General features: G+C 43.9%; 1 protein-coding gene across 6 annotated transcripts in view; it reads left to right on the top strand.

The window, feature by feature from the left end:
* TNC (tenascin C) overlaps nt 1–25441 on the top strand; it is a 94228-nt gene extending 68787 nt beyond the window's left edge. For 5 of the 6 annotated variants that reach the window (XM_044992980.1, XM_044992978.1, XM_044992977.1 and 2 more), the window contains 12 exons: nt 4331–4603; nt 9332–9454; nt 12688–12831; nt 14039–14158; nt 14731–14874; nt 14985–15115; nt 15910–16042; nt 19770–19921; nt 20655–20751; nt 20952–21113; nt 22968–23131; nt 24209–25441. In XM_044992980.1, the coding sequence (XP_044848915.1) occupies nt 4331–4603; nt 9332–9454; nt 12688–12831; nt 14039–14158; nt 14731–14874; nt 14985–15115; nt 15910–16042; nt 19770–19921; nt 20655–20751; nt 20952–21113; nt 22968–23131; nt 24209–24319 (1754 nt within the window). In that variant the 3' untranslated portion in view covers nt 24320–25441. Of the gene's footprint in view, nt 1–2556; nt 2830–4330; nt 4604–9331; nt 9455–12687; nt 12832–14038; nt 14159–14730; nt 14875–14984; nt 15116–15909; nt 16043–19769; nt 19922–20654; nt 20752–20951; nt 21114–22967; nt 23132–24208 lie in introns of all 6 variants that reach the window. The other variant, XM_044992974.1, reaches the window with a different exon arrangement.
* The last annotated feature ends 2097 nt before the right edge of the window (nt 25442–27538 follow it).

The following is a 27538-nucleotide window of genomic DNA, read 5'->3' as shown; positions in this document are numbered from 1 at the left end:
ATTTGTACCTTAGATCTGACACCAAAGACAACGCTTGTAGCCAATCCATTAGTAAACTATCTAAGGATTTATTAACTAAGAAAAGAAATGAATGCGTTATTACAAGGTTAAAGCAGGCAAACATATGCACGCAAACCAGTCTATGGTTTCAGACGGTGACACAGTTGTAGAAATCTGTCAGCTCTGAATGTCTTTTAGGACTAAACCAGTTTGACCCTGGGGATCTCGGCTTCTCTTTTGTGTCCTGTGAGAGTCCAAACAGCAAAAGAGATGAACATTTTTTCTTGTCAGCTATTTTTAGTTCCTTCTTCCAGACTGGAATTAGCCCTTTGGCAGGTAGCCTCTTCCTGGGTGTTGGGGAACTATTAGCAAAGTCTTTATATTGTGATGTCCCACAGTGGCCCATTTAGTTTTGATAGGCCTTCTTGATGGACAGGAAACGAACCCTCCTGGCTGGGTTCACAGTTTCTGAGCAAACATTTTTACAGTTCCACAGCAAAAACTTCAATATTACCTTACAGCCCTGCCCGTTTGTAAGTGAGATTAGTGCATGCAGCAACTTGCAAGCATTTCATAGAGTCTAAACACGAAACCCGTTGTTATAATTCCAATACCCATCTAAACCATACTAATGCACAGGTAAAACAGACGGGTTTCCAGCACTGAATTTGTCAGTGCTCGGCTGCGGCCTAAATCCTTGCCCAGAGCTGGCACCTGGGTCTGCCCATGTCATGCGCTCCACATGCATCAAATTCTAACAAAGCCTTTGGCACATGACTGTGCAGCCATCAAAGCTCGAGGACTTATAGATTATTAAGTGGCTTAATACTGTGGATGGGAGAATGAGGGAAACAATGTCTCAGTTCCTACAAAGGCCACGGGGCGCCCCAAAGTTGCCTGAGTTTTGAAGAGCCATGTGGCTTTTAAGTAGAGATGGGCTCAAGCCTAGAAGTTCCTGATCAAAACCCAAACTTTCCCAAAGTTTGGATCTTAGAGGTCCAGATCTGAGCTCCTGGATCAGACTAAGGCTCTGTCTACTGTTGGAGCGAGGGGTGTGGTTCCCAGTTAACACAGACGTACTTGCTCTCGCTCTCATCGAATCAGCACACTAGAAATTGTAGCGTAGCCACGATAGCACGGGTAGCGGCGAGCGGCAGTATGGGCTGGCCACCTCTAGCTGTGGGCTACGGGTAGGTTTATACTCGGAGCAAAGCCTGTGCTGCCCCTTGCTGCTACTCGCACTACCACAGCCACGTTACCATCACCGCGCTACTGTGTTTAGTGTGCTAGCTCGATGCAAGTCGCACAAGTATGTCTGTGTGAGCTGAAAATCACACTCCGACCTCCAAGCGTAGACATGGCCTGTGCTGTAGAATTCAGCTTGGAAACTTTCTCAGGTGCCTGAGCTGCATGTTTCAGATCCATGCTTCTGGTTTGGGGCCCATCTCTATTGCTCAGTGCTCTTTCTGTCGTCACACATACTGAAATGCAGGCAGGGTTATTTTGAGGTGGGTGTGAAGTCAAGGACAAAATCCACTCAACTCTTACTAAGGATAAACTTCCACTGTAGTAAGTGATCATGTCGAGGAAGGATTGCAAGATACCATGATGAGTGGGCCATCTGAGACAGCAAAACCAGATTTTTTAAAAAGCTTATGGTCAGATTGCAAAGGGCTGAGCACCCACCATCAGGGCTAGATTCTCAAAAATGCTCAGCACCCAGTAACTCCCACTGTGATTCCTAGGACCAGATATTCAGATAAGCTCAACAGGCTGGGCTCTTTTGAAAGCCTGGCCACTTATTTCAGTGCCTCTTTTGAACCAATGGCCCTATGCCTCTGAACTTTAACTAGTGCCATTTTGGTCTAAAAACTACCAGAATAAGCATTGGAATCTCTTTAAGTTGTCAACATATCAGTTAAAGGGGAGAGAGAGGGGAGGAATGGTTGGCTCTTAAGATTTTTGGCCAGTCTGTTCTTCAGCCATTACCTGCTGTCATTAGCTGTTGCTAGCACAATCTCTCAAAGAAACAATCCTTCTGTTGTTTAGATCTTACGCTTGCAGTGACTCATGTTGGTTTAAGTGTTGGTTCTGATGGGTAAACCATTGGAAATAAAAGCAGGTGATACTGGTGTGATGTTGTGAGATATGTCAAACTTGAGGTTTGTCCCTAAAGCAATGGTGATGGAGAGGGGAGGACGGAAATAGATGTTATTCAAATCATTGTAAATCTATTATTCACAACTGATTCTGTGTGCATGTGAAATTGAAGAAACTTGTTTAAGTATCCGGGTTGGGGATTTTCAAAGGGACCTACAGGAAGTAGGCACCCAAATCCCATCAACATGCAGTGGGAACTGAACACCTAATTTCTTCAGGCTCCTTTGAATATCCCAGCCTTGTGATAGTGGCCACGCATTTCCATTAAATCTTGTGTTTTTCGGGGGAAACTTGTGATTGATGTTTGCTGGAAGCTGTGACATTGTCTAACTCCCAATTTTATTTTTTTTTTGCTTCTTTTCTTTTCTGTTTTTTTTGCACCTTCCCTTCTCTTAGAGTCCATGCCCCCACTGGAAAACCTAACTGTCTCTGACATTAATCCTTATGGGTTCATGGTGTCCTGGATGGCATCGGAGAATGCCTTTGACAACTTTCTAGTAAACGTGGTGGATTCTGGCAAGCTGCTGGACCCACAGCAGTTCCTCCTTACAGGAGCCCAGCGGCAACTGGAGCTTAAAGGCCTTATTACTGGCATTGGCTATGAGGTTATGCTTTATGGTTTTGCCAAGGGGCACCAAACAAAGCCCCTAAGCACTGTGGCTGTTACAGGTATATTATCGTGGGCAAATTGTTCTTTTCCGTCCTCTCTTTCATGCTTCTCTTCTCACCTGGAAGATGTGGTGTGCAATCCATTTGCAAAACAAACCATGGCTTTTGCATATCCTTTTCCATCATGGCTACACATACCTCATCATGATTGAAAGGTTCACTAATGTGATCCCATTTCTACGTTTCTTGGTATTCTCTTTATGTTCTGTCTCTTTGGGGTCGAGTGGAGAAGAGTGGAACAGGGTGGAGGGGTAAATTGCTCCATGCAAGAACCCTTAGCTGGAGAAAGGAGACCAGATGCAGGAGTTCACCATGTTATAAGCCATCAGGTACCTCGGTATTCTTCAATTGTCTATCCTTCAGGACCATTCAGGAGAGTCATACTGGGCTTCCTGCCCATGGACTCTTCCCCTTCATTCTCCATGCCAATCTCACACAGAAAATAAACAAGAGGATCATTACAACCAACAGCGTTGGGTATCTCTTAACAAAGCATTGCCCGTGTTCTCATTCTCATCGTAGCTGAGTTTTTCCAGCTGCGTTTTGGCCTTATTGAACAATTATTGCTAGCTGATTGGTTCTTTTCACCAAGTCCCAGCTACACGATTTGCTCATTCCATGCACCAGCAAAGCCAGAGTTATATGGCTGAACGTTGGTGAGAAAATAAATATGGACCTTTTATTGTGAAAAATACAACCGCATTGGAGATACTGTTAAACAGTTACTAGTCTGGTAGCATTTCTACAGCTAGTGATGTCTAGAGTACCCTATGAGGCAGATAACCACAATAATAGAGAGAAACCATCTTAGTTAACTGCTGGAATCCTCTTTGGTGGATTCCTCTACTAGAGATTTTACATAAACCTCTTTGGACTTGAGTGTGCAGCATTGCGGATATAGATTTTCTTGATTTCCCATTGCTGCTTCAGCACTGACTCCAAAGGAAAAGTGGACACCGTAGTCTAGATCAGAAGCATCAAGAAGCCCAGAACCACATGCAATAATTGTTAGGAATGAAGGAACTTTTTAGTGGCGCCTCTACAGTGCTCCTATCAAAGTGGGAGAAGCAAGTAACGGTGTAGGCACAGCTGCAGATTATTAACAATGCCTTGTTTTTATTTGTCATAAAGGTCTCACAAAGGATGGGTAACTCTAGTGGAAGCCAGAGAACAAACAAAACATCACTTTTCCTATTATTATCTTTAATATTGTATGACAGGGGCAAATGGCGTGTATCCAGATATTTGTTCTGCTTTGGGGTATTGTAAAAGTTGGGCACTTCTACATGCACACTCAAATATATCTTGTACAGTACTTGTATAACTCTGAATATCCAAAGGTTTTTTTTCTTTTTTATAGCTAGCAGATTATTCCAATTTCTTTGAACTGTGGCTGGATATTTGCAGCGTGCTCTGATCTGACCTAGAGCAGGTCATATGAACTGGTAGGGTGGAAAAAATCTAATTTCTTCTTCCTACTGATTTCTTCTCCTTTTTTTAGAAGCAGAACCCGAGGTTGACAACCTTCTGGTTTCAGATGCTACCCCAAGTGGCTTCCGCCTGTCCTGGACTGCAGATGATGGGGTCTTCGACAGCTTTGTTCTTAAAATCAGGGATACCGACAGGCTGTCTGACCCACGGGAACTGATTGTTCCAGGCCATGAACGCACCCAAGATATAACAGGGCTGAAAGAGGGTACTAAGTATGACATTGAACTCTATGGACTTATCAGTGGACAACGTTCCCAGCCCATAAGTGCAGTAGCTTCCACAGGTATTGTCTCTACAATGGAGGGAGAAAAGCATGATGTGCATGTCTGTCTCTTTAATTTCTGTCCCTCTCACATCCAGTTTGACGTCTCACAAAGTTTTTCAAAGTCCTTTGCCCCCACAACTCTCACCAAGATTTCTTTTCTTTGCAATCTGCTCCATCTGATGGAGCACGCTCTTCTGCTTGGTCTTGTTCACCATAGCTAATAAAACACAAGGAGGGCTATTTCATACCTGTTACCTGAAGACAAGCAGCATAGTCTAGTGGTTAGAGCACAAGGCTTGGGAGGCAGGCGATTTGCCTTCTATTGCAGGCATTGTCCATGATTTGCTATGCCACTTTGGACAGTCAGTTGTCTTCACTCTCCCTCAGTTTCCCATCTGTGAAAGATGGATGATAAAACTTACCTAACTCACAGGGCTATTGAGAGGCTACTCAATTAGGGCTTGATTCGCAAGGTTGCCAGGTGCTAAGCACCCTCAACTCTCTCTGGTTTTAACGGGCAATAAAGATGCTCAGCAGTTCACAGGAGTCTTCAGCATTTTGCAGAATCAAGCCGTTAGTGTCTGGGGAGTGCTCTGAAGTTCTCAAATAGAGGACACTATAGATTACCTCGACTGTGAGTCCAGTCCCCTGGTGTCAGTGCTTATTTAGCAGAGTCTTGCAGTTAATGGGATCCCCAAGGAAAGAGGCAGACACAAGAGTTTATTAGTGCCATTTTGCTTTAAAAAAAAAACAGGGCTGGATTCTACACTGTATCATGCCAGCTTTACGCAGGCAGAATTCCATTGACTTCAATGGAGCTAAGCTAGCACAGAACTGGAGTAATGCCAATGCCATGGTCCTGAAGCCTGATTCCTGGGTGCCTAACTCCTGTGTGTGCCTTTCAAATCTCCCCTGGAATACACTCTCACATCCAGGCTGTTTTAAACTGCCAGAGTGGTATAAAGGGATCTTGGCGAAAATGCGAATCAGGCCCTAAATCTGGCTTGTTAACCTTTAGCCGGTGTGTGGAGAAGAAAAGAGACAATGGTAGATCAGGGTTGGAAAGCATCCACTGAGACTGCATGGCACCATGATTCATCTAACTGGTCCCCCATGGTTGAGGGGGAATGCACACTTGTGACCAGCTTCCAACTGATCACAACCATGTTCCTCAAGCAAACATCAAGCAAATGTAATTACGGTCTGAGGCGTTTGCAATAAGCAGAACACCAATCCACCACAGACAGCCTTTTGTCAGACCACAGGTTTGACTCACAAGAGAGGGTGATGTTTAAAGTCAACTATACTTTTTAGCAGCATGTCCCCATTTTCACTGACTCACGGGCTATTTATTGTAAACCACAGGCAGTTATTAATTTCCTCATGCCTACATTCTGATTTGGCCCTGGCAGAAACATTTAGGAGCATGGCCAGCTATTGAAGCTAATAGTCCAGAAGACAGACACCCATCCATAGCCCCTGGATAATTGATAATAGAGCCGGGCCCATAAAATCCCAGTTAAATGATTTAGGCTGATGGTTATGCCACACCCAGCAACAGTAGCCAATGCCACCAAGAAATCTGATCAGCTTTTTGAGTTAGTAGCTTCTGTCTGTTAGACTTTCTGCGATGATGGTAAAGAAATATTTGGAGGAATTTTGACATTTCACCATTATTTTCCCTTCCAAATAGGAAGCAAAAGTCAAAATATCAAAAAATGTCATGAAATGAAAAATATCAAAAAGATTTAATGGAAAATGTAGCCACTTTTGATCAAAAAGAACTAATTGGATGTGCCAAAAAGATCTTTAGGTTTTGTTTGAAAAAAAAAATGGCTGGAAACAAAAACGTCATTTTGTTTTTGAAATATTCATTCAAAATTATTTTGATTCCCCTGATTGGAAAATAGACACATGTAGCCAAACTCAACAGTTTCCTGCAGAACATTTCCGTTTGACTGAAACTGCATTTTTGTGCAGGAATTTGCAAAATTTGTTTAACCAGCTTTATGGATGGTCATTGTCAGACGAACTAGCTGACTCGGGGGACTGGGCCACAGAGCCTTTCTCGTAGACCCATCAGAAAGACCAAAGATAAAGTATCCATTTGGCAACTGAATTTCTCCTTCACACCAAGTTGTGGCCCCTCTAGCACGGCGCAGAGTCACACTGGCAGCGGACGTGAACGTAAAATGCTTTGCGCTGTCACTGCCCATGCTGCACCTGTGCTGTGGCTCAAGGGTCTAGTCCGGTATTGACATCAATGGGACTCTTCAAACAGTGTGCAATTCGCCCCGTGCAGAGAGGCACCCTCCAGGCCATACATCACATAAATGCTGAGAATAGGGCATAAGTGGGGCTGAAGTGGTACTCAGGGGCGCTCCATGCAGGGATGAATTTCACCCATGCATAAGGACGTCACGATCTGGTCCCACCAGAGGTTTTCAAGTCTCCAGGGCTATCAATCGATCAGCTTTCAGCAGCTCCTAAATTCACTTGAATTACAAAACTAAATCAATATTATTTCCAGCTCTGTCTCATCCACGTTTTTTCTTCTTCACTGTTTCCCCCCAGATCGTGGATTTATGGCTAAATCGGCAGCCGATTTTGGTGCAGTGCACTTTTTTACCAAACCCAATTTCCTTTGTCTTTAAGCCCCGCCCCTCCGCCCCCCTCCCCCGCTCTTGTTTTTGAACAAACCCAGCAGGCCCAAGGTGGACAGCTGAGCTGTGGAGATGATTTACAGTTCTCAGGGGAGCACACATGGTTTTCTTTTCCTTTTCCTTCTATTGATTTAGTGCCCTGCTGCTGGAGCTCCCAGGAGCACCTGGAAGTCACAACCCTCTCTGACTCCTTTTCCTGCAAACTCTTTCTTTGCAAGCCATTTCACCCGCAGGCCCTTTCTTTTTTCCTTTCACCCTACACCCTGGCTTGTCTCCACTCATCCTCTTAATATAGCTTGTGTTTGGTATGTGTCACTCTTCTGCTAATGGACTTCTCTTGTGTGGGCTATTTATTTTTGTTAACCATTACCAGGATTGTTTTTGTTACAGTCAAAAAGGCAGCTTAGGACTGAAACGCTGCATGTGAACTTTCAAGCGCCAGGTATTGTCACCCCACAGTGCTGGGAGCCCTCATCACATGTGTGTGAGAGAGAGAGAAACCAAAGCCTCAAAAGGTTCACAGTTCCCCCATCCCTCGTAAGACCTATCTACCTCCAGTGGTTCCACCTATGCAAAAATGTATATGGGGCCATATTCACTGTTATGCTCTGGCTGCCTTGTGTTGCTCTGGCAATGCAAATTAGCCATAAAGCCAGCTTAACTGGTTGCATTTACACACCAGCCAGTGAATATACTTCTTCTTACTTATTGTTAAGTGCCAACAATGTGTTCAGCGCTGTACAGAACAAGACAGCTTCCAACCCAAATGAGTTTGCAGCCGAAACATCAGCTGCATTGCTCTCAATATGTACATACCTTGCCTTGGCCTCTTTAAATTCCGCTTAGTGATGTCCCCTGCTTTGCAAAGAGCGAGAGAAAATAAGCAGTGGTTTTATCCATAGGAATGAAAGCCAAAAGAATTCCTTCCCTGTCCTCCTCCCTCTAAACGATTTGTTCTCTGGCTCTAAATATCCAGTCACTTCCCAGCCAGGGAATGTGTTTTTCCCCTCCTGCTGCCTAGGTAAAATGCTGCTTTCATATGCAGAGCTCAAGTTCAAGCGGATTTCAGCCGAGGGCTCTACTCTGGGGTTGAGGGAATCGAATCCTCACCATTTTTGTAAGCAGGGTGCAGGGTAGCTGCACAGCCAGACCACAGGTGATATTGCAGCTTGTCCTAGTGGATCTATGTAATTGTGGTCCCCTGATTCCCTTCTGCATGCCATTACAGAGAGAGAAATACAGTCCAGAATAGTGCTCCACCACGGGGAGTGAACGGTTTCTTCTACATACTGCACAGCTGGGAGGCCCTCTGGTGCCATTGGGCTACTATGTTCACTCTTCATTCTGAACCTTCAGTGATTTTGACTTGGGCTAGGAGTTACTTGGAGTTTGTGATCTTATCTGGGGCTTGATCCTGCAAGTTTCTGAGCGTCTTCACTCCCTTTGGTATCAGTGGGAGTTGAGGGCACTCAGTCTCTCGCGGGATGGAGCCCTTGATGCACCAAGACCACAGATTCGAGACCTTTTGTGGGCTTCCTGCCTGCTTGGGACTTGGCACCATAAGTGACAGCTCTCTCCATTTCTGAAGACTGCTGTGCACAAATGCTTTTCAGGGTGTAAGGATGGGCTGCCTCTGATGTTCAATGAAAAACTAAAAATAGACCAAGCGAAATTGGATACAGAAAATAATGGCTAGAACAAATTCTGTCCACTATAAAGTGCAAACTAAAAAATGGATCTGTTCCATAGCCCCTGCAATTACCATTATTCCCTGCTATATACTACTAATAAAGTAATATATAATAATAATACATTTAATAGCTTTTTTATGAGGCTGGACATGGCTGTAACTTTATTGGAAAACAAAATCAGGACTGATTGTTCTGAGCAAGTAATAAAATCCTTAGCTGTGTGGAACTTTCTCTAGCGTGACGTTGAACTAGATATTTATAGCTTCAGCTCCTGGGACAGAAGGCTGAGGTCAATTGTTATTCCAGCAAAAAATGATTGATAAGCACATGTTTTTACTCTTTCTCTGTGTCTGTGTGGTGTGTTTTTCCTCTCCCTCTGACTCCACCGGCAGCTGTGGGATCGCCCAAGGCAATCAGTTTCTCTGACATTACTGAAAACTCAGCCACAGTCAGCTGGTCGCCACCAAGGACCCGAGTGGAGAGCTTCCGGATTTCATATGTCCCCATAACAGGAGGTGAGAAAGCGGTGGGGTAGTGAAAGGAATAAGGGTGCACTGGTTAAAGAGAGTAGAGAGCAAGTGGAAGAGACTAGGGTTATGCTGGTGTCAGTCACTTGGTACACAGCACAGCAGTCTAGCCTCCATATCAGAAGGACACAGAGGTTTAATTCTCTTGCTAGCCAGCAGCTGGTATGCACAATTAGTGTGCATTTAACCAGTTCCAGTGGGTGGACTTACTGTATGACTGGCATATCTAGTATGCCATGGACCTGATTTGCAAAAAAAAGCCAGATTTCCCAGTGCTCAGCAGCATCCATAATTGGAGCCAGATTTTCCAAAGAGTTCAGCTCCCGTTTAGGCTCCTAAGCACTTCAGCATGCGTGTGTCATGCTGAGAACCTTTGAAAAGCTGGCCCTTGAAGATTAAAAATAGTTTGTTTTTTAAAATGTCATCTGTGGCTTTAACTGTGTTTTCTAAGTCAACGCTTTTTTGAACATCCCTTAAGGATGTTTCATTCCATCCACCATGATATCTCTCTGTTTTAGTGCTTCATGACAAATGGGAACCTTGTCTTTTTCATGAGAATTCCCTGATGAGCAGCAGACTTTAGCACAACTCATGGGACCTCTGGGTGGAAAGATTAGCTAACAGCATGTGAAGAGCACCTACCAGGGATGAAAAGAAACACACTGGAAGTGCCACAGAACAGAACAGGAAGGAGATAGGGATGAAACTACAAAATGGGAAACCACCAACCTCAGATAACTGGGGTTGGTTTTTCAACTAAGATTTAGGCCTTGATCCAGCAAAGCACACGTGTAACTTTTAAGCAAATGAGTAGTCGCATTGAAATCATTGGGGTTTCTCAAAAGCATAAAGTTTTGCATGTGTTTAAATGCTTTGTTGGAATAGGACCAGAATTTGGAATAAATAAATATCCCGAGTCCCTGTCTATGCAGATAGAACCTCTCAGGCTAATATGTACTGTGCCTTGGTCTGAGATTGAGTGGGCCAAGGAGAGAGACTGAATAGATATCTGGCCTTTCTTCACCTACCACCAGAAACAAAACCAAAGAGGTCCAAATATACAACAAGACACTTTGATTTCTTTGTATTTAATTACATGTGCAAGTACCTACATTTGCACGTGACAGTTACCTATTTTCAAATGTTGGCACTTGGACCACTAGGGGGAAAAAAAACATGAATAAACCAGCCTTTTTGATTTATGTTTCAGGGAGACCATTTTTACTGATCCTCAACTGTCAAAATTTCTCCTTGTTTTCACCCATTCAATCTTCTTGACGTCAGTGGGTTTAACCAAGGGGGAAATTTGGCCCTGTGTGTACATAGCACGAGCATGGAGGGACAAACTCAGAAAGGGTAGGGCACAAAATGAATTACACATAGCAAGTGATATTGAAGGTAATAAGACAAGGTTATTTAAATATAGAGGAGCAAGAGAAAGATGAAGGAAAGTGTAGGCCCTTTACTTAGTGGAGAAGGAGAGCTAATAATTTATGACATCAAGTAAGCTGAAGTGGTTAATTCCTCTTTTCCTCCAGTCTTCAGTAAAAAGATTAGTGGTGACTAGATACTCTACACAATTAATATTAACAGCAAGGGGGAAGAAACACAAGTCAAAATAGGGGAAAAAGAGGTTCAAGAATATATAGCTTAGTTAGATGTATTCAAGTCAGCAGGGCCTAACAAAATTCATCCTAGGTTACTCAAAGAACTAGCTGAAGCAATCTTGCAACCATTAGCAATTATTTTTGAGAACTCATGGAGGATGGCAGAGGTCCCAGAAGGGAGAACATAGTACCTATCCTTAAAAAGGGAACAAAGAGGACCTGGGGAATTATAGGTCAGCCAAACTTCAATACCTGTGAAGACACTGGAACAAATTATTAACCAATAAATTTGTAAGCATGTGAGGATTACAGGGTGATAAGGAACAGCCCACATAGATTTGTCAAGAATGCAAAATCAACCTAATTTCCTTTTTTACCAGTCTAGTGGATGGGGGGAAGCAGTAGATGTGATATATCTTTATTTTAGTAAGGCTTTTGACACAGTCTCACATGACATTCGCATAAGCAAACTAAGGAAATGTGGCCTAGATTAAATTATTATAAGGTGGGCGCAAAACTGGTTGAAAGACAGTACTCAAAGAATAGTTATCAATGATTCACTGGAGTCCCACAGGGGTGGGTTCTGGGGCTGGTACTAGTCAATATTTTCATTAATGACTTGGAAAATGGAGAATATGCTTATACAACTTGCTGATGACACCATGCAGGGAGGGTTTGCAAGCACTTTGAAGGACAGAATTAGAATTCAAAACGTCCTTGACAAATTGGAGAATTGGTCTGAAATCAACAGCATGAAATTCAATAAAGAGAAGTGCAAAGTATTTCATTTAGGAAGGAAAAAAACCAAATGCACAGCTACAAAATGGGGAATAGCTGGCATGGGAGCAGTACTGTTGAAAGGTACTGTGGATCACAAATTGGATATAAGTCAACAACATGATGAAGTTGTAAAAAAGGGCTAGTATCATTGTGGGGTACATTAACAAAGAGTGTTGTATGTAAGACAGGAGAGGATACTATTGTGTTCTCACCACTGGTGAGGCCTCAGCTGGAGTACTGTGTCCAGTTCTGGGCACCACACTTTAAAAAAGCTCTGGACAAACTGGAGAGAGCAAAAAAAATGACAAAATGTTTAGAAAACCTGACCTGTGTGGAAAGAGTAATAAAAACACTCAGCATGTTTAGTCATAAAAAAAGAAGACTGAGGGGACATCTGATAATAGTCTTCAGTTAGGTTAAAAGCTGTTATAAAGAGAATGGGGATCAATTGTTCTTTGTACCACAGAAGGTAGGACAAGAAATGAGAGGCTTACTCTGCAGCAAAGGAGATTTTGGTTGGTTATTAGGAAAATCTAACTATATGGATAGTTATGCCCTGTAACAGGTTTCCTAGGGAGGCTGTGGAATCCTCTTCTCTAGAGGTCTTTAAGAGCAGGTTGGACAAACACCTGTCAGGGATGGTGTAGGTCTACTCAGTCCTGCCTCGGTGCAAGGGGCTGGACTTGAGATCCCTTCCAGCCCTACATTTCTATGATTCCACAAAACTTATTTCTGTACTGGAAATGAAGTCCTTTGTTTGGAGCACAGCACCACAGCCTAAACACTAGCAGGAACATCATTTCATCATTGCCTGGACATTTGGTTTGCTCCTAGGTACTCCCAATGTTGTGACGGTGGATGGAACCAAGACCAGGACCAAGCTGGTGAAACTGATCCCAGGTGTTGACTACACTGTCAGTATAATCTCCATCAAAGGATTTGAAGAGAGCGAACCTATCTCTGGAATTCTGACTACAGGTAATGCCCAAAAGAAATAAGGTCCTAGTAAGTTTGTTCAAGATCATGTGTCATACAGAAGACTCATAAAAATCAGAGATGAAAAAGACCGACCAAGTCACATTTTAGCTATCCCCTGATAGAGGATTTATTTCTTTTGCATTTTGCCTAGTGGTTTATTATTCTTTGTATTTGTATTGCAGATGAGTCTAGAGGCTTTAACTGCGCCATTCTGCTAAGCACGTCCCAACTTGCAGGGAGAAACAGACCCTGCCTCAGATATCTTATAGTCTAAACAGACAAAACAGGAGGAAAGCATTATTCGCCCAATTTTACAGATGGGGAACTGAGGCGCAGATGGATTAAGTGACTTGGCCTGAATCAGACAGGGAGTGTGGAGGCACAAGGAATTGTACTCTCATCTCCTGAGTCCCAGCCCAGTACCAGAAAACCATCCTCTCTCTCATCTCTCTTTTGTCTAGAATAGTTTTAAATAAATCAGGGATAGGGTTTCCCCCAGGTCCCTTTGGAAACCATCTGCAGTTTAATTGATTCATCATTCTCCTGGGCTCATAGGGGTACAGAGCACTGGGAGGAAAGGGCACTGCACTCAGCACTGGAGGCTGGGTCATACTCCACATCCCTCACCCTTGGGAGCAGCTAATGGTCCCAGTGCAAGGTCTCTGATGGGAGGCATGAAAAGGAGGGACGATGCAATCCCCACAAGAATAATGTAGAAAGGCAGATTATGTGATTCAAAACAATTGTGGCTAGAGGTCTGTAGACGGTTGTAATGGCCATGAGTTGCCATCAGTTCAGTCCTTTCCCCAGCCTCGGTAGTCTGAGTTTTCCCCAAGAACCTGTCTGGGACTGAGAGCATTGAGGAGGGAAGTGTATCAGGTCTGAAAGAGGCCCCAAGATGGATGATGACAAGAGTATTATCTGAGAGCCTGTGGAACTGAGACTCTGAATATAATTAGTTCTCGCTGCCAGCCCCTTGGTTTGAGTTTAATCCTCTCCCATGATGACCTCACTCTGCAGCAGTGCTGTTTTGTGAAGTACGACATCTTTCCAGTAAACCCCTCTCCCCCTCTCCCTCCCAAAGAGGACCACACAAGGGCAGCAGTGTGTGCAGTTTGCACTATGTGCCTGGTACAGCATATTATACGCAGCAGGGAAACCCTTAATACATATAATTCCCTCATTATGGTATTATCTGTCCCTTCAGCTTTGGACAGCCCATCAGGTCTGGTAGCGGTGAATATCACAGACTCTGAGGCCTTGGCGATCTGGCAGCCAGCGATTGCCACGGTGGACAATTACGTCATCTCCTACATTGCTGAGGATGGTAAGAAGGGTCAGTGGGGGCATCTTTGAGCTTGACCACAGGGCAGTCAGTGAGAATGGTGCTCAGGACTGGATTCAGCAACTGGGAGGGGGGTGAGGGAGGTTGAATTTGAGGGGTGAAGGCTGGTTAGGCACACATTACAGCATCTTCATTAAAGTAAGTTGTCAGCCCTAATCCAGGTGGTGAGCAGCAGCAGAGCTGTGTCTGTGTTATCCTTGAGGTGAAGAGAAAGCACTGTTATTTTCAACACATACAGCAGGGGGCGCTAGTACTTTTTGTACGGAATTGACTGTAGAGTTAACAGTTTACATTCAGCTTTGGGGTGGGTTGAGGCAGTGACTCCACTGAGCCACTGCTTCTGCTTATTTCATCCTCACCCTGAAACACCTCAGAAAAATGGGTTTCCTTCCAATGAATGATCAGCCCTTAGCTCAGGGTGTGATCATTCGAACGCAGTGCTGGTGTTAAGCCTCCCTCTGAGGCGTGCTCGGCACTTACAACCGACACCATGACTTCTAGTGGCCCGCAAACTAAAGTTCTCTGTTCCCATCTTTTGTGTGTTTGCTGTCTAGAGCCAGAAGTTACTCAGACGGTGTCTGGGAACACTGTGGAATATGACCTTAATGGCCTTCATCCTGCAACCGAATATATGCTGAGGATCTATGCAGTAAAGGGACCACAGAAGAGTGAGACGGTCTTCACCAAATTCACTACAGGTGCAGTGTCAAGCCTTTCCCCAACATTGCAGCCCCGTGCAGTGCGACAAGGTTCCATTGTCTGCTGCCATCAAGCCAGCACAGCACTCACTGTATCTTGTCTCCTTTAGGCATGGATGCGCCAAGAGATTTGAGTGCCATTGAGGTTCAGTCAGAAACAGCAGTGCTGTCGTGGAGGCCTCCTCGGGCTTTTGTCACCGGCTATCTCCTTATCTACGAGTCTATCGATGGCAAAGTCAAGGTACCGCACTTGGATCTAACTCACAAATTCTGAGTTGGGAGACATGCTGGTAGAGCTGCTCAGAAAATGCCAGTCATTGGGTCGGAAGCACACATCTATCATTAAGCACATGTCTCAGTGCTTTCCTGAATCAGAGCCTATAATGAAAACTTAGCCACAGCCTGGACAACAGATAGAGGATCTTCCCTCCCTCTGCAATAGGGAAAAAAATCAGACAGCAAGCAGCTGCCTTCTCCCATCCAAAGTCTATGGCATAAAGGCAATGGGCATATGTGGCTAAAAGTGGCTAGTGATTTTGGGTGCTCAACTTGAGCCACTTTTGAAGACCACATTGTCAGAGGGCGGGTGTTCAGCACTTTCTGAAAATCAAGCCTCTTCTAGCTATTCCAAGATGGTTGTCTAAAATCGTCATGTTTGGAAATTCAGTTCAGTGGCATCTACAGACGTATCACAAAGGACAATCCTGCTTAATTTTTGATGAATTGCGCCCCTCCGGCAGTATATAATGTGTATATATAAGCTATGTTAACTTCTACCGTGCTTTATTTTAAGCTACACTACTTAAACATTATAATATTAAACATTCATTTCCAGGCAGCCTTTCTCATGCTACTAATGGACGTTTGCCTGGTAAAAATCTCGTAGGAATAAAGTTTCATAATAAATCATTGAAACGGTTAAAAAGACCATCAATAATTTACGTAAAAAGGCATCTGAACATCTAAAATATGTAACCGTCCCAGTCCATGGGTTTGTTCATTTCAGAGTTTCTCTAGGATTTATTCTCCCAACAGGAAGTCATCCTGGGACCTGAGGCAACTTCCTACAGCCTGTCTGAGCTAAACCCGTCCACCCAGTACACAGTGAAACTGCAGGCACTCAACAGAGCCCTGAAGAGCAAGATAATCCAGACTATCTTCACCACAAGTAAGGCCTTTGCTTTGTATGAGGGGGTGGAATTATCTACACGTTTCCATTCTTAGAACCCAGTTGAGCTCTGGAGTAGGCAGCTGCAGCTCCCATTGAAGTCAAAGGGCCGTGGATACTTGCAGTACGCTTAGGGCTGTAAGTATGGTCTATGCTGCAGTCAGAGGTGTGACTATGGTTCATGTAGCTTGAGCTAGCTTTGGTCTAGCTAGCTTGAAAAACACTCACAGTGAAGCCCCAGCAGCATGCACCGTACAACCCCACCTGGGACCCTAAGCATCTATACGAGCCTCTGTGTAGAAGGCCAGCGTGAGGCTCCCTGCACTACTTAAACTCTGTACAAGGCAACAGCCCCATTCACTGCTCTCAGACTGGAAGGATGGAATTCAGCTATTCAACCCCTCCACACTCCACCCACCCCCAGCCTGATTCAGCCTGTGGGTGGAGTGGCTTGCATTCAGGTAGAATTTGGCCCTCGGAGCTTTAACTCCTGGACTAGCTTCTCCTCTCCCTTCTCGCTTTCCCACTGAGTTCACCCAGTTTTCATCCTGCTACCCTAGAGTGTTCGTTCCGATCCTACCTGGGAAGGCTCCCTAGTTTGCTGAATGCAATAGTAATGCAATGAATGCAATTCCGAAAGCCTCATCAAGATGACAGTCAAGCAGACACATTTTTGATGGCAGGGAAAATACAATGACGTTTTTAAGGATTAAATGGCTATAAAATTCCACCGACCATTCTCCTCACTTCTCACAATTCTCAACCTTCCAAACTCAACCGCGTCTTCAAATGTTTGCCTCTGACTTCTGCCATCTGTGCTGACATCAGGTCAAGTGCTTATAAAATGCTAGGTAAAGTCCCAGGGCCCTGAACCTGCTTGCAGTCACCTCTGGTGTAAATCAGAAGTAGCCTCACTGAAGTTAATGGAGCTACGCCAGTAAGCGGGAGCAGAATCAGATCCTGATGTGTTTAAGTGACATCTGCCTTCTTGGTCACGACCAGTAACTGGAGACCTCCAAAGCTAAAGCATGAATCTCTGCAGCTTCAGGCAAACAATTAAGTCCATGCTTATTTTTAAGTACATGCTTGAGTCCTGTTGACCTCAGGGGGGAGGCAAGCACATGAGTAAGTGTGTTTACCTCCCCACTGAGTAATTGCCCTGAGGAGGGATGTTTTCCTGAATTGGAGGCTTAAGTCCTGTAGTCGGAGCTGTAACGGACTCAAATCCTCTGCCACAGAGGACGTCACAGAATACACGATGGACCTTGAGTTACATTTACACAGCTGGCTTTGAGACTATCAAAGTGTTAATCATAGAAATATACCTAATATACCTTTCCAGAACATCCCTTAATTACACCTGTTGCAGTTATTTCCCCTGAATATGCTAAAATCAGTAGTTTTTTTCAGTCATTTCAAAGATGTCAAGAAAATGACAAAAACATTCACATTTTAATAGTTTGGGAGATTTTTTGTGTTTGAAATTTTATTGACTGCACCTATCATAGGATATCAGGGTTGGAAGGAACCTCAGGAGATCATCTAGTCCAACCCCCTGCTCAAAGCAGGGCCAATTCCCAGGCAGATGTTTTACCCTAGTTCCCTAAATGGCCCCCTCAAGGGTTGAACTCACAACCCTGGGTTTGGCAGGCCAATGCTCAAATCACTGAGCTATTCCTCCCCGCTATGTCTCTATTAAGTTGTAGTCAGAAAAAAAAAATGCGCCATTGTTGCTGGTTTTTCACATACCTTGTTTTATAACATACTTTGCATTACACTTGTTATTGAAGAAGTCCTGATTTTCATCTTGGCTTTAGCCATGCTTCCACTGTTATACTCTCACGGGTCGTACGTGCAAATCATTAAAGGTGTAGTTTTGTCCTGCAGGTAGTTGCAGACACAACTGATGTCACTTAAATATTTAACTACATGATTGTGCCCACATTGCAGGTAGGTAGGCATATAAATGCAGTTAATTGTGCCTTCAAAATTACAGGCATACACAGGAGGCCTAGATTTAGAAACCTGTCCCTAAATATTTCCTTATGGCATGTATTATCTGATTTTTATATATATATATAGTGAAGTTCTGGGTTGCAATCCAGACCGGGGTTGTGTCACCACCTGGTCCACAACTTTGGGTGCTTCACAATGCTTTGCTGTTGTAGCGCCCAATCTGGGATGCTCACAAACAACTTTCCAGGATGCAAATCACATCCTCAGTGTATGTGTGTAGCTCCAGCTCTGGTCCAGCACCTCTGACCCCAGCAGCCTGTCAGCAATGCTCCAGTCACACTCTGGCTTCCACCAGCCTTGGTTACTACTTGCAGAGTGACTCCAACAAATTCCCAGTCCCAAATTTTCCCAGAAATGTGTGTTCTGCACTGTCCAGCCCTCTCCTGGGCTGTTCAGATATTACAGGTCCATTACCTCTGTAAAGGGTCAATATTCAACAGTTTGCTACTTTAAATGGAGTTGCCAAACCGTTCTGTATAAACTCAACACTGGATTGGTTTAGCTTAAAAAACAAAACAAGTGCATTAACAAAAGAAAATATGATTTTATATGAATTCAAGTATTAGGTATGAAAGTCAGAAATGATTACAAGAGACAGAAAAATGAACACACTTTCTAGTAGCTAAAACTTAACAAGCTAGCCTTGGTTCAAGGTAAAATCCTTACCACATTTCCAGCAACATGGCTGACCAAATTCTCAGGTCAGGATCTCCCCTCAGAGTCAAAGAGCTGGTTCCTTTGTCTTCTTAGGTGAAAGATAGATGAATTGGGGTGTTTTGCCCTTCACTTTTATAGTCCAGTCACCCTTTGAAATGCATTTTCTTGAGAGTTACCCCTAGATAAAGTTTATTCCAGCTGTGAGGAAGGAGACATGGAGGTTTGGGGGGAGGGGAGGTTCCATGCTGTTGTTTGCTAAAATGCAGATTGATCTGTTCCTGCCCCACCCCGCTTCATTGCCAAAGATTGGCAACTTGACAGGTGGCTATCAATCAACTTTGATGACAGCTGGCTAGAAGTATCAATTTGTCCTTTGTCTTGGAAAAACCAGTTTACCTACTCCCCAAACTTGTCTGGTAAACAAACGGCAGTCATCATTACCGCGTGCGTTCATAACACTTGATAGGCATTATGTACACGTTACATCAGATTATTAATGATCAGTGTGGTGTTAGTTTTTAAATGACTCTTTACAAAGCATATTTTGCACAAAGATTGTTACAATAATGTCTAGAGTGTGAATACAGGATCAAGGATTTTCTAGAATTTACAGTCAGGTCTCCTGGGCTCTATTCCTGGCTGGGCTATTGACCAGCTGAGAAACCTTCTTGGCCATGTCACCTACGTTCTCTGATTTAATTTCTACAACTGTATACTAAGGACACTAATGTTTAATGCACTCAGTGTTCTGTAAGGATTCATTAGTTAATGAGCAAGTTGAAGAAGGAACGTGCTATATAACTGCAAAATATCAGTATTTTTTCATCCAGATTTGTGGACAATCAAATTGATTTTTCCATTGCACATTTTCAAGTTTGTGCACCTCTAGTGTATTACTCCATTCTTAGCAGTATTTCTTCTAAATCCAATAGATTCATTTGCCTTGTCACCAGAAAGAGCTCACAAATTAATTTCCTAAATGACAGGAAGATGCATCTCCTTTTCGTAAATGATTTCTCAAGCGCTGTTCTCTGCTTTTTTCTTTTGTGTGTAGTTGGACTTCTCTATCCTTACCCTAGAGACTGCTCCCAAGCTCTGTTGAATGGAGAAAGTGCCTCTGGACTTTACACCATTTATACGAATGGAAACAAGTCACAGCCTATGGAGGTGTATTGTGACATGATCTCCGATGGAGGTGGATGGATTGTGAGTATACCGTGGGAAGGGATCCAAAACCTCTGTGTCACTATTGCCTTGTGCCTGAGTCAAGAACATGAGACAGGATCCAGCCTCAATCAATTACTGCACTGTTAATGATGTTGCATTAACGTGCCAAAAGACTTGGGAAATTTAACTTTTAGTTCTAAATCCGACTGCAGTCAGGGGGGTCAGGGTGGGAGACTGAAGCAGAGGTGCAGCCACTTCCAAAACTTTGCAAGAGAAACAAGGACTGAGAAGAATGCATTAGTTCTACAGTCACACTGAAGGGTGGGTGAGCAGAGCATTAAAAACAGAGGCAAGAACAGCAAAGTACGGTGCTGAGAATCTGTGGAATTCAAAGAAGCCAGGTGGGGCTGAGAGTCTGAGAAGTGTCAAAGAGTGAAGGAAAGGAGCTTGAGAAATACTGAGGCTTCATGGACAACAGGTTGAAGGATACAGAAGGACCTGGCTGAGTGATATTGAGCTTTGAGGGAGTGCTAAGAAAGCAGAGGGCAGGGACTGACTACAAGGCTGCAAAATACAGAGGTGGCTTGGAGCCCAAGAAGAAACATGGGCCTTGTTTAAAAATAATGTTCAGTGAGCCTGCTAAAATTGTACAAGCTGGGCTGGAATACATCAGTGCCCATGTTGCTTTGGGATGGTTGGTGTATGGAAGCCTTTAGTGTGTAAAAGTCATAACTATTGTAAATATAAAGCTACTGGCATATTGGGGTTTTAGGTGTTTCTGAGGCGCCACAATGGAAAGGAGGATTTCTACAGGAACTGGAGGACTTACGCCGCTGGGTTTGGGGATCCCACGGATGAATTCTGGATAGGTAAGCAATTGCCAAGAACTTTCTGAAACAAAAGAGAATGCGTCACTTGTAGGCATGACAGCCATGTTGCTGACTACAATATTGGCTTCTCTAAAGAGGCTCATGGCAGGAAGATGTAATATGTGGTAATAAGACATTAGGACAGAAGATCGAGAGACAACAGAGTGGTTCTTTCCTCATTTATCCATTCATTACTACAGGTCTGGAGAACCTCCACAAAATCACTTCCCAGGGCCAGTATGAGCTGCGTGTGGATCTGCGAGACAAAGGCGAGACAGCTTACGCTCTCTATGACAGGTTTAGCGTGGGAGACTCCAAGACCCGTTATCGGCTAAAAGTGGATGGATACAGTGGAACGGCAGGTGAGTTAAAACTGATATTTTTTCAGACTGGAAATAGGCCAGGAAAGGACCCGGGGTGGGGGGAGAATGCATTTCTCCATATCTGGCTGGAGCTACAATTTCCTTCTACTTGGTTCAGAGCAACAACTTCTGTGCGCAAGCGATGGGGATTGTTGTCACTGCAGGCAAGTCTTTTTGGGGACAGACTGGAAAATGTGAAAGGATCACTTTCCTCTATGAGTCCATTCTAAATGCTCTGCTCCTTCAGATTGCCACTTTTTATAACATGCTTATGACAGAATGTAAACAGACATATGTCTCATTTTAGCAATACCTACCTGACATTAATAGGGCTCGCAATAGCTTCCCGCAGCGCCATTTGTTAAGAATGTGCCGCTGACCCCTGTGATAACATACTTGGTAATGTTACTGAAGAATACCTGTGCCTCCTTCAATCCCACTAAGCACAGGCCTGCAGACCATGTCCAGCCCCCTCTTTGGCTTCAGTGTTGACAGAGTAAGGACCAAGGGCTAAATCCTGTGCCACAGGAGCATAAGGGCTTAAACAAAAGAGAAATACTGTGATTCTGCCGTGCATGGCCACAGAAAGAACTCTCTGTGGACTATGCACCTTGCAGCTGTCCATGGTGGCTCTCTGAATAGCTGAGTAGTGGGGATTGACATTGCTTTGAGCAGGGGGTTGGACTAGATGACCTCCTGAGGTCCCTTCCAACCCTGATAGTCTATGATTCTATGACAGGAGAGTAGCCAATGGCTTAGCAATTATACAGCTCCATTAGTCAAACTCCCCCATTATCGGGCAAACAGACTGAGGTAGAGGCTGCTGCTTCAGCTCATGGGTTACAGTAGCAGCATCACTGCTGTGTCACCTGCTGAAGGGGAGATTCCGTTCCATTAGTGACTTACATGAAGATCCCCCTGCACTGTCTGTTCACTCTGGCTTTGGACAGAGGACCAGGATTGAGCCCCGAGTGCACGAACTGCGGAAATTGGCCCCAAAGCAATTTTACACAGAGCCGTAGAAGTGACCGTGGAGATCAAATTCACTTCAGACAATTGTTGAGTTGCCAGATCCAAAGACACATTGCATAGAATTAAATTTGATGAGTGCATTTTTGAGAGGTAAATGGAAAGGCAATTGAGCATCTGTCAAGGCTGAAGTTAAAGGTCTTAGGGGTTCTTTGTGTCTCCTGATAACATTATTGACACCTAAAGTAGCGTAAGAAATATAGTGCCCTGCTCTGCTGCAGTTGTTAAACAATACAACATTGATTCGAACAAGAGAAACGCTGCACCTTGAGGGCTTGAATCTTAGAATCAAGCAAGGGCTTGAATCTTGGATTCAGCAGTCTTGGATTCAGTGAGTGAACGGGGAATCCATTTAAATGACTTAGTTTTAAAATGTGTATATTTGTCATTTTTTGAAGTCTACACACTGATGATGTTTAGGTCAGATGTTCAGCTGATGTAGATCAGCATAGCTCCATGGACTGACCTTCGTTTACTTTTGGTAATTATTTTTAGCCGAGGTAGGCCTGAACCAAAACCCCAGATCTGAAGCCCAAGAAGTTTGTGGTGGGTTCAGAATCTGAATACAGAGGCAAAATTCACAGTGTGGGCACATCTCTCCTTTATTGATTGGCAAATAGCATTTCAAGTGAAATTCAAGACCACGGTTTCAAAGTGGTCTCTGCAAAACTTGTGATATGCACCGCCAGGTTTTTCAGCAGGAGCAACCAAGGTATTTTATGCCCAAAAAACTCAGAGTTGCCCCTGCCGATTGAATTATTTGCACATGCAGAATAGAAGCCAGGTGAAAACTGTGACACCAGTCTCTTTGTTTCTCCTACATAGGTGACTCCATGATCTATCACAATGGACGGTCCTTCTCCACCTTTGATAAGGACAATGACGCTGCTATCACAAACTGTGCTTTGTCCTACAAAGGTGCTTTCTGGTACAAGAATTGTCACCGAGTCAATCTGATGGGCAGATACGGTGACAACAGCCACAGTCAGGTGAGTTTTCCATTTGAAAGCAATGTTACATAAAGATCCACCAGGCATGGGAATGTAGGAGTGGCCCTACCAAATCAAGCCACTGGTTCATTCATTCTATTAGTCAGTCTCTTGTCGCGTATAGTGCTTCAGAGAGACAGGAGAAACCTCATCATTAAAACTGAATAAATCATGGGATGGTAGGTATATTAAATCACGTTCACCAAATGAGAATCGTGGTTCAATCCAAACATGTTCTCAACCTTCTTTGTTCATTCTCCCATGAGAGTTCATGGGAATGTTTGGGGCTGGAGCTTTTATCACTTCAAATACAGGTTCTCGTGTTTTTTAAAAAGAGCATTCTGTTGGAAATGAAGTAAACATAGGAGAGAACGGTGGAGGAGTGACACCGTTACTCTAGCCCAAGCTCCAGCAGGGCTCAGTAAAAGGAATGGCATAGAAATACTGGCTTTGATGGATCTCAAAGCTACTACAGCCTCACTAATCTCACACCAGGAGTTGCGCTTGAGGACAAAAGTTGTGGGGAACCCACTGCTGTTCTATTCACAGATTGTTGCAGCTGGAGTTGGAACAGGGGGTGTGGTAAATTCTTCACCAGCCTTTAAATTGAGGTTGGAGATCTCTTGCTAAGAAAGATGCCCTAATTCGACCACAACTTACTGGGATTGATGCAGGAATCACTGTGTGAAATTTTATAGTCTGGGTTGCATAGGTCAGATGAGATGATCCTAATGGTCCTTTCCAGCTTTACAATCTATGAGTTTATAATGCAGAAATACAGGAGCATAATAAATATTGCAACCTCTCGGTTATGAGGTTAAAGAATAGAATAACACATGTACCAGCAGCATTGCCTAGTTGATAGAGATCTGGACTGGCAGTCAGGAGAGCTGGCTTCCGTTCTTGGCTCTGTTGCTAGCCTACTGAGGTGACCTTGAACAAGTTATTTTACCACTCCTGTGCTTCTGTTTCCCCAGCTACAGAGTACTTTGAGATTTATGGCTGAAAAGCACTATATAAGAGCAAGGGATGCAGATTGTACTAATATGGGGTCATGTTGCCTGTGTGTTTTTGCAGGGCGTTAACTGGTTCCACTGGAAGGGCCATGAATACTCCATCCAGTTTGCAGAAATGAAGTTGAGACCCATCAGCTTCCGGAATCTAGAAGGGAGACGAAAGAGAGCATAAAACCCAGAGATGAAGGAACGTTTGGGAAGCCGGGTGGGAGTAGTGGGAGGGTTTTATGGAATAACACGGGGGAGGGGGATAAGGCAGCTGGTAATCTTACCAAAGCATCAATGACGCTTGGCCTAACTGGGGGTCCTCCTACAATCTGAGTGACCAGCCTGATGCAACCACAGCATCTTCTGCAGACCAGCTTTCGCTGCCCATGGTGAATGCCCTTCACACCAAAGACAACAATCTCAAGGGTTCTGTATTGATTTTAGATTTTGGGAGGGTTTTTTTTTTCTCAGAAAGGGTCCGTCACAAGATTCTTTCATGGTCTCATGGGCAGCTCAAGAGAGGGGTGGGGGGAAAGGTTGTACATTGGTAGTTTGAGAACCAGCCATATTTTACACACACAAATTTGTATGATTATCATCATTATTATTATTATTAGTTGAACTTCTGTTGGTCATTGGAAAGCTTTTTTAAAATATATATATTGCTATATCATGTATCGCAGAGAAAGATGGGAGAAGGGAAGCAGTACAATTTAAACCATAAGCAAAATCTTAATTTTATATTAATATAATGACAAAATAATGATAATAATAATAATAATGATAATAATAAGCAACATTTTTGTCATGCTTTCTGAAACACAGCAGGACAGTGTCTGATTGTATTTTTTTTTTTAAATAAAGCACAATTACTTTTAAATAAACCTCTACATTTTCTTCATGCATCAACTTTGTGCACGTCCAGGGTATATTTCCTTAAGTAAAGCAGGCTGAGAATGATCAGGATGCTAAATTTATTCAGAAAGCGCACTCCCTTTTGTCAGTGTTTGGGTGTAAGTATTCTGGTGGACTCACTGCAATGGAACACTCGGGAAGGTTTTTAGAGGGTGTTCCTTTTTTCCTATCCAGAAGCACATTCGCTGTGCCATTTAACTGACTGACTCTTGCTTTCAACTAGGTGGGAAACAAGCGAAATGCAAAGGTGGGATTAGCTACCAAATGGTGATGTGGAACACCTGTGTAAATAAAGGGCTCCTTTAAAAAAAAAAAGAAAGAACGAAGCCTCTGTGTAGTTCCTTTGTACCATACTCTTTGATTAAAGACAATAAAAGACCTTTTGTTTTAAGCCCTGGTCTCTCTTCCTTGCCTTGTCCTCACCATGCTCCTCGGTTGTGGGCTTCTACTCTTCCTCTGCCATCTCTGGATTGTGGCTTGGAAAGAAAATGCTCGCTCTGTGAGCGCAGACGTGAGCAGATCTGTTCTAACAAGGACTCACGCTGCTGGCCAAGGTGGTTGTGCCTTGTTGCAACAACTTCCTGCAAAACTCTGTCCAAGAGGGTTTTTTTTTTCTCCCCAAATACATGAAGTTTCTATATCACGCTGGAGCTAAAATATGGTTAGGTTAAAAATACACATGTGATTAGCTAATGGCATAAAATATATCTGTCTTCCACCACATTTCTTCCTAAAGGCCTCAACTATGCCACAACACCTCTTGCAAACATTTTTACCAGGCCCTGTTCTTTTCAAGGCCACCTTTAAACCTCTGTTTACAAGATTCTCCCCTCTCCCAGCCCCCAAGAGCGTTGCCCTAGTGTAATCCTTTGAAACTGATCAAACCCTGTTTTCATTACAACGTCCCCCGAATGTTATTGATCATTCTCTGGCCCAGAGCCTCTGGCTGAGGGTATGAGCACAGATGTGTAAAGCCGGTTCATCCAGTTGCGGAGCTGCATGTTCAGCTGATGTGGAGATTCTGCAGTACCAGGGGAGAGGTATGGCAGACTCCTTGCCAGCAAGCTGTGGCCACTCACAGCAGTGTTAGCATTGAAGGTACTTTCCCCTGCCTCCTCAGTCCTAATCTTTTACAGGAGAGACTAGAGATTGACAAGGAACAGGAGGGTCCCCTATTCAACAGAAAACTTCTCGCGAGATAACTCATCATGTCTACGAAACAGTTACTTCTGTGGGTGTGAGTCAAAGCCCATGTGTTCTGGACTGAGATTTTGGAAGAATCAAGGTAGAGACAGCCCACTGATGAAAGCATCCCAGACTTTATACAAGCCCCCATGCGTGGTTGGGCAGCTCACTTTCGGGGAGAATTTCAAAAGCACCTAAAGGATTGGCTTTTGATGGGACTTATGCTCCTAAATCCCCTGGACAATTTTAAAAATACCCCACTTTGGCAGAGCTGTGCTGACATCCATCCAACAGCTGGATGCATTCACAAAAGCTGAAGTGGAAGGATAGCCCAGTGGTTACCTTTGATAAAGTATATGAAATAGGAGTTTGGTGCCTAACAACCTTAGAGGTTCTGGGATTCAGTCTCTCTGCACCTCAGTTTGCCATCTGTACAATGGGGATAATGGCACTGCCCTACCTCACAGGGGGGTGTTGAAAAGATAAATACACGAAAGATCGGGAGGTGCTCAGATGCTATGGTAATGGGTGTGAGGAGGGGAGTCCTATAAGTGCCTCAAGGTACGTCTATACTACCCGCCGGATCAGTGGGTAGTAATCGATCTATCGGGGATCGATTTATCGCGTCTCGTCTGGATGCAATAAATCGATCCGCGAATCGATGCCAGTACTCCACCTCAGCAGGAGGAGTAAGCAGCGTCGACGGGGGAGCCGCAGCAGTCGACTCACCGCCGTGAGGATGGCCAGGTAAATCGAACTAAGATACTTCGACTTCAGCTACGCGAAAGATGTTAGTCGTTTGCCTTTAACCCTGACTCTTAGCATGTGAATGAAAGGTTGCCACTCACTTGGGACACAACAGAACCCAGCCCATATCTTCATACAATGTCTGATAAAGAAGGAAAAGACCTATCAGCAACGCCTTGTTTTCGACCCATATTTTCTTCTGTCCCATACAGAGATACAGTTAATCCATTGTTACTGCAGTTTGGTTAGGTCAGAAATTGCTGAATTGACGTGGTATAAAAAAAGTGAACAAAGATACTGGAAAAACTCACATCTCCTCTTTTGATCCCCTTCATCATCACTTGAATCTTTGCTGTTTTATTAAATTGCATCCTTCGGCTACCCCTCTGATCCTTCAACTGGTTTCTTACAGTTGAACTTTGGCTGCTTGACAGCTGTACGGTCTAGGGTGACCAGACAGCAAGTGTGAAAAATCAGGATGGGGGAGGTGGGTAATAGGAGCCTATATAAGAAAAAGACCTAAAAATTGGGACTGTCCCTATAAAATCGGGACATC

This window comes from Mauremys mutica, chromosome 18 (genome assembly GCF_020497125.1).
Source record: "Mauremys mutica isolate MM-2020 ecotype Southern chromosome 18, ASM2049712v1, whole genome shotgun sequence".
Lineage (NCBI taxonomy): Eukaryota > Metazoa > Chordata > Testudines > Geoemydidae > Mauremys > Mauremys mutica.
Note: the sequence above shows the minus strand (reverse complement) of the source record. Positions and strands in the feature narration are given on the sequence as shown.